Below are 12,500 nucleotides of genomic sequence, written 5' to 3'. Positions count from 1 at the left end.
GATAGCTGGTGAAGCTTCCACGAAGCGGGGCAGAAGAAAGTCAGAGGGAAAACTACCTTTAACCACAGAGAAGAGGCTGAGCAATCTCGTAAGAATTATGATTTTTCAACCAATCTGTGAGCTTGGATTTGGTCTCTCTCAGCTCAAAAACCTGACACTCCCTTTTCTTTTTCTCTCTTTACGTCTTTTATTGTTGTTGGTTTAGATTTCTTCACCTTTGAATACTTCCTACCATTCAAGTTTTCATGATTATGTGAAGCCTTTTCACGTGAGTAAATCAACATAACTGATGAACGAAGAGCAATGACATGCAGCTCAATGGTAGTGTGTGGTTAAAATGTGCATAAGCGGTTCAATGGTAGTATGTGGTTAGAATGTAGATAAGTGGTTCAATGGTGGTGTGTGGTTTGAATATAGATAAGTGGTTCAATGGTGGTGTGTGGTTAGAATGTAGATAAGCGGTTCAATGGTGGTGTGTGATTAGAATGTAGATAAGCGGTTCAATGGTGGTGTGTGGTTAGAATGTAGATAAGCGTTTCAATGGTCGTATGTGGTTAGAATGTAGATAAGCGGTTCAATGGTCGTGTGTGGTTCGAAAGTGGATAAGTTGTTAATTGGTCGTGTGTGATTAGAAAGTGCATAAGTTGTTCAATGGTAGTATGTGGTTAGAATGTAGATAAGCAGTTCAATGGTAGTATGTGATTAGAATGTGGATAAGCGCTTCAATGGTAGTGTGTGGTTAGAATGCGGATAAGCAGTTCAATGCTAGTGTGTGGTTAGAATGTAGATAAGCGGTTCAATTGTGTGTGGTTGCAATGTGGTTAAGCGGTTCAATGGTAGTGTGTGATTAGAAAGTGAATAAGTTGTTCAATGGTAGTATGTGGTTAGAATGTGGATAAGCGCTTCAATGGTAGTGTGTGGTTAGAATGTGGGTAAGCAGTTCAATGCTAGTGTGTGGTGAGAATGTAGATAAGCGGTTCAATGGTAGTGTGTGGTTACAATGTAGATAAGCGGTTCAATGGTCGTGTGTGGTTAGAATGAAAATAATTCGTCAATGGTAGTGCGTGGTGAGAATGTGGATAAACAGTTCAATGCTAGTGTGTGGTGAGAATGTAGATAAGCGGTTCAATGGTGGTGTGTGGTTAGAATGTAGATAAGCGGTTCAATGGTCGTGTGTGGTTAGAATGAAAATAAGTGGGTCAATGGTAGTGCGTGGTTAGAATGTGGATAAGCGATTCAATGGTAGTGCGTGGTTAGAATGTGGATAAGCGGTTCAATGGTAGTACATGGCTGGAATGTAGATAAGCGGTTCAATGGTTGTGTGTGGTTAGAATGTGGATAAGCGGTTCAATGGTAGTGTGTGGTTAGATTGTGGATAAGCGGTTCAATGGTAGTGCATGGTTAGAATGTAGATAAGCGGTTCAATGGTCGTGTGCGGTTAGAATCCAGATAAGCGGTTCAATGGTCGTGCGTGCTTAAGCGGTTCAATGATAGTATGTGGTTAGAATGTAGATAAGCGGTTCAATGATGGTGTGTCATTAGAATGTGGATAAGCGGTTCAATGATAGTATGTGGTTCAAATGTAGATAAGCGGTTCAATGGTTGTGTGTGGTTACAATGTAGATAAGCGGTTCAATGGTTGTGTGTGGTTACAATGTAGATAAGCGGTTGAATGGTGGTATGTGGTTAGAATGTAGATAAGCGGTTCAATGGTCGTGTGTGGTTCGAAAGTGGATAAGTTGTTCATTGGTCGTGTGTGATTAGAAAGTGCATAAGTTGTTCAATGGTAGTATGTGGTTAGAATGTAGATAAGCGGTTCAATGGTAGTATGTGATTAGAATGTGGATAAGTGCTTCAATGGTAGTGTGTGATTAGAATGCGGATAAGCAGTTCAATGCTAGTGTGTGGTTAGAATGTAGATAAGCGGTTCAATTGTGTGTGGTTGCAATGTGGTTAAGCGGTTCAATGGTAGTGTGTGATTAGAAAGTGCATAAGTTGTTCAATGGTAGTATGTGGTTAGAATGTGGATAAGCGCTTCAATGGTAGTGTGTGGTTAGAATGTGGGTAAGCAGTTCAATGCTAGTGTGTGGTGAGAATGTAGATAAGCGGTTCAATGGTAGTGTGTGGTTAGAATGTAGATAAGCGGTTCAATGGTCGTGTGTCGTTAGAATGAAAATAATTGGTCAATGGTAGTGCGTGGTTAGAATGTGGATAAACAGTTCAATGCTAGTGTGTGGTGAGAATGTAGATAAGCGGTTCAATGGTAGTGTGTGGTTAGAATGTAGATAAGCGGTTCAATGGTCGTGTGTGGTTATAATGAAAATAAGTGGGTCAATGGTAGTGCGTGGTTAGAATGTGGATAAGCGGTTCAATGGTAGTGCGTGGTTAGAATGTGGATAAGCGGTTCAATGGTAGTACATGGCTGGAATGTAGATAAGCGGTTCAATGGTTGTGTTTGGTTAGAATGTGGATAAGCGGTTCAATGGTAGTACATGGCTGGAATGTAGATAAGCGGTTCAATGGTTGTGTTTGGTTAGAATGTGGATAAGCGGTTCAATGGTAGTGTGTGGTTAGATTGTGGATAAGCGGTTCAATGGTAGTGCATGGTTGGAATGTAGATAAGCGGTTCAATGGTCGTGTGCGGTTAGAATCCAGATAAGCGGTTCAATGGTCGTGCGTGCTTAAGCGGTTCAATGATAGTATGTGGTTAGAATGTAGATAAGCGGTTCAATGATGGTGTGTCATTAGAATGTGGATAAGCGGTTCAATGATAGTATGTGGTTCAAATGTAGATAAGCGGTTCAATGGTTGTGTGTGGTTACAATGTAGATAAGCGGTTGAATGGTCGTATGTAGTTCAAATGTAGATAAGCGGTCAATGATGGTGTGTCGTTAGAATGTGGCTAAGCGGTTCAATAATGGTGTGTCGTTAGAATGTGGATAAAGCTGTTCAATGGTCGTGTGTAGTTATAATGTGGATAACTGGTTCAATGGTAGGGTGCAGTTCGAATGTCGATAAGCGCTTCAATGGGTGTGTACAATTAGAATGTGGATAAGCAGTTCAATGGTAGTGTGCAGTTAGAATGTAGATAAGAGGCTCAATGGTGGTGTACGATTAGAATGTAGATAAGCAGTTCAATGGTAGTGTGTGGTTCGAATATAGATAAGCGGTTCCATGATGGTGTGTCGTTAGAATGTTGATAAGCGGTTCAATGGTCGTGTGTAGTTATAATGTGGAGAACTCGTTCAATAGTAGTGTGCAGTTAGAATGTCGATAAGCGCTTCAATGGTAGTGTGCAATTAGAATGTAGATAAGTGGTTCAATGGCAATGTGTAGTTGAAATGTCGATAAGTGGTTCAATGGTGGTGTGCAATTAGAATGTAGATAAGTGGTTTAATGGTCGTGTACAATTAGAATGTGAATATGTGGTTCAATGGTAGTGTACAATTGGAATGTCGATAATTGGTTCAATGGTAGTGTGCAGTTAGAATGTAGATAAGTGGTTCAATGGTAGTGTACAATTGGAGTGACGATAAGCGGTGCAATGGTAGTGTGCAGTTATAATGTAGATAAGTGGTTCAATAGTAATGTGCAATTAGAATGTCGATAAACGGTTCAATGGTAGTGTCCAATTGAAATGTAGATAAGTGGTTAAATGGTAGTGTGCAGTTAGAATGGAGGTAAGTAGTTTAATGGTGGTATGCAATTAGAATGTAGATAAGTGGTTTAATGGTCGTGTACAATTAGAATATGGATAAGTGGTTCACTGGAAGTGTACAATTGGAATGTAGATAGGGGGTTCAATGGTAGTGTGCAGTTGGAATGTTGATAAGCGGTTCAATGGTAGTGCGGAGTTAGAATGTAGATAAGTAGTTCAGCGGTTTTGTGCAGTTCGAATGTAGATATGCGGTTCAATGGTCGTGTGTAGTTATAATGTGGATAACTGGTTCAATGGTAGGGTGCAGTTTGAATGTCATGCTTCAATGGTAGTGTACAATTAGAATGTGGAAAGCAGTTCAATGGTAGTGTGCAGATAGAATGTAGATAAGTGACTCGATGGTAGTGTACGATTCGAATCTAGATAAGCGGTTCAATGGTAGTGTGTGGTTCGAATATAGATAAGCGGTTCAATGATGGTGTGTCCTTAGAATGTGGATAAGCGGTTCATCGGTCGTGTGTAGTTATAATGTGGAGAACTCGTTCAATGGTAGTGTGCAGTTAGAATGTCGATAAGCGCTTCAATGGTAGTGTGCAATTAGAATGTAGATAAGTGGTTCAATGGTGGTATGCAATTAGAATGTAGATAAGTGGTTTAATGGTCGTGTACAATTAGAATATGGATAAGTGGTTCACTGGAAGTGTACAATTGGAATGTCGATAATTGGTTCAATGGTGGTGTGCAGTTAGAATGTAGATAAGTGGTTCAATGGAAGTGTACAATTAGAGTGACGATAAGCGGTGCAATGGTAGTGTGCAGTGAGAATGGAGATAAGTGGTTCAATGGTAATGTGCAATTAGAATGTCGATAAACGGTTCAATGGTAGTGTACAATTGGAATGTAGATAAGTGGTTAAATGGTAGTGTGCAGTTAGAATGTAAATAAGTGGTTTAATGGTAGTGTGCAATTAGAATGTCGATAAACGGTTCAATGGTGGTGTGCAGTTAGAATGTAGGTAAGTGGTTCAATGGTAGTGTGCAGTTAGAATGTAGATAAGTGGTTCAATGGTAGTGTGCAGTTAGAATGTAGATAGAGGGTTCAATGGTGATGTGCAGTAAGAATGTAGATACGTGGTTCAATGGGAGAGTGCCGTTAGAATGTTGATAAACGGTTCAATGGTGGTATATAGTTAGAATGTAGATAAGTGGTTCAATGGTAGTGTGCAGTTAGAATGTAGATAAGTGGTTCAATGGTTGTGTGCAGTTAGAATGTAGATAAGCGGTTCAATGGTAGTGTGCAGTTGGAATGTAGATGAGCTGTTCAATGGGAGTGTGCCGTTAGAATGTTGATAAGCGGTTCAATGGTTGTATAGAGTTAGAATGTAGCTAAGTGGTTCAATGGTAGTGTACAATTATAATGTAGATAAGCGGTTGAATGATTGTGTGTAGTTGGAATGTAGATAAGCGGTTCAATGCTCATGTGTAGTTTCAATCGAGATAAGCGGTTCAATGGTATTGTCTTTTATCACGGGTTTCTTGGGTCAAAACTAAGATCCAGGCTTTCAATGACATCTTGGATGCTGCTGTCCTGTCTGTGTCTGTTTGTGGTGAGGATGTTGAGGTCGTGGAGAGATTCACTTACCTTGGCAGTGATATTCATGTCTCTGCTGGCTGAGTCAGAGGTCAATAGACGTCTGGGTCGGGCCTGGGGAGTCATGGATTGACTGGATCGTGGGGTGTGGTGCTGCCGGTACCTGTGTGGGAGGATGAAAGTCCGAGTCTTCAGGTCCTTCGTGCTTCCAGTCTTGCTCTATGGAAGCGAGACTTGGACTCTGACCAAGGATCTGTGACAGAGACTTTATTCCTTTGGTACCAGGTCTCTTCGGAGAATCCTTGGCTATCGCTGGTCGGATTTTGTGTCCAACGAGCGGTTGCTGAGAGAGACTCGGATGAGATTTATTACCTGCATAGTCCGTGAGTGTCAGTTGTGGCTGTATCTACATGTGGCTCGTTTTCCTGACGCTGATCCTGCTCACCAGATTCTCTCAGCGAGGGAGTCTCGTGAGTGGAGGAGGCCAATGGGCCGACCACGCGCCTCGTGGTTGCAGCAGGTTGACCGGCATCTCAAGGAGATGGGGATGGGCCTGGCATCTGCCTGGGGGATGGCCAGACGGAGACCCCTGGAGTACCGGTGGAAAGTGGACGCAGCGATTCGCTGTTCTGGCACATGCTCCCATACCTGATCTGGTATTGTGTACTGTGAATGTAGATAGGCGGTTCAATAGTCGTGTGCAGTTGGAATGTAGATAAGCGGTTCAATGGTAGCCTGCCTATCCATTACAGTAACACCTCACGTGATTAAGTTTTATCAACATCGATTACCAAGGGATGTATTTTCACATTAATTACATTCATCGCAAGTCATGTATCAGAAAATTTTGGTTTAAATGACACTCAGGTTATGTCGTCGATTGTTTTTCTTTATTAACCGCCATCGAAGATGGATGGAGGTTACTGTTTTCACCCCTTTCTGTTTGTTTTTGTTTGTTTGTTTGTGAACAGTATTACGAAAAACACCTGGACGGATTTCTACGAAACTTGGTGGGGGGGGGGGGGTTAGGTCTGGTCCAAGGATCATGCCATTAGATTTTGGACTTGGTCCAAAATCCAATATGGCCACTATGGCGGCCAATTTGAAAAAATATTTGAATATTTTTTTTTGCATTTCTACATGTTTTTAGTGATTTCCAACCCTCCCCCCCAAAAAAAAATTAATAGAAAAAAATTTTTTTGCAACTTTTTTTTCAACAAAATTTCGATTTCTTTTTTTTGCATTTCTACATGTTTTAAGTGATTTCCAACCCCCCCCCCCCAAAATAAAATTGTTAGAAAAAAAAATTTTGCAAATTTTTTTCAACAAAATTTCGATTTTTTTTTTTGCATTTCTACATGTGATAAGTGATTTCCAACAAAAAAACATGCCAAAATTATAATTGCGGCTGAATTTGGAACTTCAGGTGGATATACCCACGTTAAATCAATTTCTGTCTCAAGGAATCTAGTTATGACGAATGAATTGAGTATGTAAAAGTTTAAAAGTAAATGGGAAAGTTGCAAACTATAACTCTGTGAGCACTGTTGACGTCAAATTGAATGAATAGGATATCAGGTTCACTTGAGTGACCTAGCAGTATTGACGACGGAGGTTTTGCACTCTACCGAGTGCTCCCCCTCTAGTTGATATATGTTTTGTGATCTCCACGACAGCTACGTAATAGTTCCAGTGGATAAAGCTGCTAATAATTTTGTTGTGGTTTGTAAAAAGTTTTATTTTGAGGTTTTATTAAGAGTGAGGCAACAATATGGTTACTTTCACTGGTGTAGGAAAGAGTACAAATGTTCCTTGTCATAAGTCGCTCAAAGATATTATTTCTGATCATCAGGAAGTTTTAGTTTATTATTTCGGTATTAAATGTGAAGAGGTAAATATTTGTATTCCTCAACTTTTCTGGATTCCTAAGGTTCATAAGAACCTGTACAAGTGTAGCTTTACAGCGGGTGCCAGGCAGTGTTCCACCAAACAGTTATCGGTTATCGTCAACTCAGGATTACAAGTTGTTAGGGAACAGTTCAGGAACTCTTGTTTATTAATTGAGAAGAATTCTGGAATTAGCACTCTCTGGAGCATTAATTCTGCTTTCGTTCTCACATAGAATTAGATACCTCAATATCAAGTTCGTTGAAGTTTTTGATTTTTTTCACTTTATATACAAATTTGGATTTTGTACAAGTGAGGGATTCACTCTTCAAAGTGATTGACAAGGTTTTTAACTCTATTAATAAGTTTTTATGTGTCAGGTTTGAAAGAACATTCTTTTCTAAAAATAAATAATCAAGTTTTCATTGTTTTGATAATCTGGAGTTTAAGGATGCTGTTTTATTTTATAAAATACTTTTGTGTCTTTTTGTGGGATAATGTTTCAACAGGTTCAGGGTATTCCCATGGGTGAGAATTACAGCCCCCCCCCCTCATAGTGATATTTTTCTTGTTTTCTGTGAATTTTCATTTTTGCAGAAACTCGTGAAGGAGAAAAAAAATTGGGATGAGCTGAAATATTATCTCATACATGTCGTGATAGAGATAATATTTGAGTGGTTAACAATTTTTTTGATCGGCAGCTTCACAAGGTTTACCCAGATAGCCTGATTGGAAACAGGAGTGGTAATGATTGTACAGTTGCTGCATATCTGGATGTGTTGGTTTGAGTGAGACAGAATGGTTTTTGTACAAGTGTATATCATGAAGTTGTTGATTTCAGTTTCTGTGGAGTCTTGTACACCTTTCCATGTCACGATGTACCAATTAAAATAGGTTACAATGTCTTTTCATCTCAGATACTTGGATTTGTGAGAATTTATTCAGTCAAGGATGATTTTGTAGAACTTGCAGAGAAGGTTTTTTCCATCATGTTAAACAGAGGATATTTGGCTGATTGCTTGATCAGGTCTTGAGACTCCATCGTCACCTTTTATTTAAGTTTGGTTGGTTTTCATGTAAACAAGTTCCCATTGCATTGTATTTAATATAATAATAATGAATTAATTATTTTAGTGAGGTAAATTCTTAAATCAATATTATCAGTTAAACATGTATGCATGTAATGTGTATATATATGTATAAAAAAAAAAATATATATATATATATATTTGTGTGAATATACATTTATATATGTGTATATATTTATATATTTGTGTGTATGTATATATATATATATATATATATATTTGTATATGTATATATGTATCTTTCTATCTATGTATGCATACACAGTCAACCCCCGCTTCATTGCGGTTCACCGAGGTTACAATGTGTATATATTTCATCGCGGGTTTTCCCTTGGAACGAAACTAATTTTTTCTGCGGATTCCCCTGGTACATCGCGGTAATAATATATAAAGTATAAATTATATTTAAGCAATAAATTATAACGCGTGGTGCTCGACCAGTCACACAACGCACGAGACAAAGTTTCGCTTGTGAACTTCGAATATTTTCTACGTTTTTTTCTCCAAGCCCGACGATGCCGCCCAAACGCCCTGCACCTTCTAAGGCTTCTGGCAAGGAACCGAAGCACCAGAGGAAGGTCCTGGGACGCTCCAGGAGAAGGTTAAGGTGCTCTATATGCTTCAGGAAGGAAAAAGGTTTGCCGCCGTTGGACGAGTACAGCCAAACCGACGAGACTAGACAATGCGATCTCCGGCACCTAAAACCCAATCACTGCCAAACCGACGAGACCAGACGAGTCGATCTCCGGCACCTCAAACCCGATCACTGGCAAACCCACCAGACCAGACGAGTCGATCTCCGGCACCTCAAACCCGATCACTCCCAAACCGACCAGACCAGACGAGTCGATCTCGGCACCTCAAACCCAATCACTGCCAAACCGACCAGACCAGACGAGTCAATCTCCGGCACCTCAAACCCAATCACTGCCAAACTGACCAGACCAGACGAGTCGGTCTCCGGCACCTAAAACCCAATCACTGCCAAACCCACCAGACCAGACGAGTCGATTTTTGGGGAGGCGTCCATTCATCACGGATTTTCACTTAGCGCGGGGAGGTTTGGAACGTAACCCCCGCGAGAAAAGGAGGATTACTGTATATATGTATCTATATATATATATATATATATATATATATATATATATATATATATATATATATATATATATATATACATACATACATACATACATACATACATACATACATACATATACAGTCAACCCCCACTTCATCACGGTTCACCTATCGCGCCGCCGGTTCATCGCGGGTTTTCCCTTGGAACGTAACTAATTTTTTCTGCGGATTCCCCTGGTACATCGCGGTAATATTATATAAAATATAAATTATTTAAGCAATAAATTATAACGCGTGGTGCTCGACCAGTCACAGAACGCACGAGACAAAGTTTCGCTTGTGAACTTCGAATATTTTCTACGTTTTTTCTCCAAGCCCCACGATGCCGTCCAAACGCCCTGCACCTTCTAAGGCTTCTGGCAAGGAACTGAAGTGCCAGAGGAAGGTCCTGACGCTCCAGGAGAAGGTGAAGGTGCTCGATATATGCTTCGGGAAGGAAAAAGGTTGGCTGCTGTTGCACAAGCACTGCTCGTACCCAGCACCTCAAAACTGACCAGACCAGACGAGTCGATCTCCGGCACCTCAAACCCAATCACTGCCAATCCGACCAGACCAGACGAGTCGATCTCCCGCACCTCAAACCCAATCACTGCCAAACCGAACAGACCAGACGAGTCGATCTCCGGCACCTCAAACCCAATCATTGCCAAACCGACCAGACCAGACGAGTCGATCTCAGGCACCTCAAACCCGATCACTCCCAAACCGATCAGACCAGACGAGTCAATTTTTTGGGGGGAGGCGTCCATTCATCACGGATTTTCACTTAGCACGGGGAGGTTTGGAACGTAACCCCCGCGAGAAACGGGGGATTACTGGAAAAAAAAAAATATATATATATATATATATATATATGTATATATATATATATATATATATATATATATATATCTTCTTCTTTCGGCTGCTCCCGTTAGGGGTCGCCACAGCGGATCAACCGTCTCCATTTCGCTCTATCCTCCACATCTTCCATTGACACTCCAACCACCCGCATGTCCGCCCTCACCACATCCATGAGCCTCTTCTTTGGCCTTCCTCTTCTCCTCCTGCCTGGTGGCTCCATCTTCAGCATCCTTCTCCCGATATACTCCGCTTCCCTCCTGTGCACATGTCCAAACCATCTCAATCTCACCTCTCTCACTTTGTCTCCAAACCGTCCTACCTGCGCAGTCCCTCGAATATACTCATTCCTTATCCTGTCCATCCTCGTCACTCCCAACGAGAATCGCAGCATCTTTAACTCTGCCACCTCCAGCTCCGCTTCCTGTCTTTTTGTTAGCGCCACCGCCTCCAAACCATACAACATAGCTGGTCTCACTACCGTCTTGTATACTCACTACCGTCTCCTTAACTATTGCAGCTACCCTTCTGTCACAAATCACTCCTGCAACTCTTCTCCACCCACTCCATCCTGCCTGCACTCTTTTTCACTTCTCTCCCACACTCTCCGTTACTTTGGACAGTTGATCCCAAGTATTAAAGCCCATCCACCTTCCCCACCTCAACTCCTTGCAACCGCACCATACCACCACCCTCCCTCTCATTTATGCACATGTACTCCGTCTTACTCCGACTGACTATCATTCCCCTTCTCTCCAGTGCGTACCTCCACCTCTCAAGGCTCGCCTCAGCCTGCTCCCTCCTCTCCCTACAGATCATGATGTCACCCGCGAACATCATAGTCCATGGAGACTCCAGTCTGATCTCGTCCGTCAACCTGTCCATCACCATTGCAAACAGGAAAGGGCTCAGAGTCGATCCTTGGTGCAATCCCACTTTTACCTTAAACCGGTCCGTCATTTCTACCGCACACCTCACCGCTGTCACACTGTCCTCATACATATCCTGCACAATCCTCACATACTTCTCCACCACTCCCGACTTCCTCATACAATGCCACAACTCCTCTCTTAGCACCCTATCATAAGCTTTCTCTAAATCCACAAACGCACAATGTAACTCCTTCTGGCCTTTCCGATACTTCTCCATCAACATTCTCAAAGCAAACATTGCATCAGTGGTGCTCTTTCCTGGCATAAACCCATATTTCTGCTCACAAATCGTCACCTCTCTTCTCAACCTAGCTTCCACTACTCTTTCCCACAACTTCATGGTGTGGCTTAACAACTTTATCCCTCTGTAATTTCCACAGCTCTGCACATATCACCCTTGTTCTTGAAAATCGGAACCAGTACACTTAATCTCCACTCCTCTGGCATCCTCTCGCTTTCCAAGATTTTATTAAACAATCTAGTTAACCCCACCGCCATCTCCCCGAAGCACTTCCATGCCTCCACTGGTATGTCAACTGGGCCAACTGCCTTTCCACTTTTCATCCTCTTCATAGCAGTCCTCACTTCATCCTTACTGATCCACCCCACTTCCTGATTCACTATCTCCACCTCTTCCAACCTTCTCTCTCTCATTTTCTTCATTCATCAGCTCCTCAAAGTACTCCATCCACCTTCTCAACACACTCTCCTCGCTCGTCAGCACATTCCCATTTCTGTCCTTAATCACTCTAACCTGCAGCACATCCTTCCCAGTTCGGTCCCTCTGTCTTGCCAATCGGTAAAATCCTTTTCCCGTTCTTTTGTATCCAACTTCTCATACGTCTCGTCACATGCCTTTTCCTGAGCCTTTGCCACCTCTCTCTTTGCCTTTCTCCGCCACTCCTTGAACTCCTGCCTACTTTCTTCATCTCTCTGACTATCCCACTTCTTTTTCGCCAAACCCTTCTTCCTCATACTTTCCTGCACTTCCTCGTTCCACCACCAAGTCTGCTGATCTTCCTTCCTCTGTTCAGATGTCACACCAAGTACCTTCCGAGCTATCTCCCTCACCACTTATGCTGTAGTTGCCCAATCATCCCACCCATCTTTACCACCATCCAACACCTGTCTCGCCTCCTCCCTAAATTCCACGCAACAGTTTTCCTCCTTCAGCTTCCACCATCTGGTCCTTGGTTCAGCCCTCACTCTCTTCCTCAACCTCACCTCCAAAATTATCCGACAGATCACCAATCGATGCTGTCGAGCAACAATCTCCCCTGCCACCACCTTACAGTCTCTAATCTCTTTCAGGTTGCATCTCCTGCTTAAGATATAATCCACCTGTGTGCACTTTCCTCCACTCTT

General features: G+C 42.0%; 1 protein-coding gene across 1 annotated transcript in view; it reads left to right on the top strand.

Annotated features, from left to right (window-relative positions):
* Nucleotides 1-12,500, top strand: part of GLYR1 (glyoxylate reductase 1 homolog) — a 226,335-nt gene that overhangs the window by 15,774 nt on the left and 198,061 nt on the right. The window contains exons 2-3 of the mRNA XM_085861442.1: nucleotides 2-88; nucleotides 206-268. Coding sequence (XP_085717568.1) covers nucleotides 2-88; nucleotides 206-268 — 150 coding nt within the window. The remainder of the gene's footprint in view (nucleotide 1; nucleotides 89-205; nucleotides 269-12,500) is intronic.

Source organism: Eptatretus burgeri, chromosome 17, assembly GCF_056783735.1.
Source record: "Eptatretus burgeri isolate ZD-2024b chromosome 17, Ebu_testis_v1, whole genome shotgun sequence".
In the NCBI taxonomy this organism is placed as follows: domain Eukaryota; kingdom Metazoa; phylum Chordata; class Myxini; order Myxiniformes; family Myxinidae; genus Eptatretus; species Eptatretus burgeri.
The sequence above is the reverse complement of the archived record's forward strand: the minus strand, read 5'-3'. Positions and strand labels throughout refer to the sequence as shown.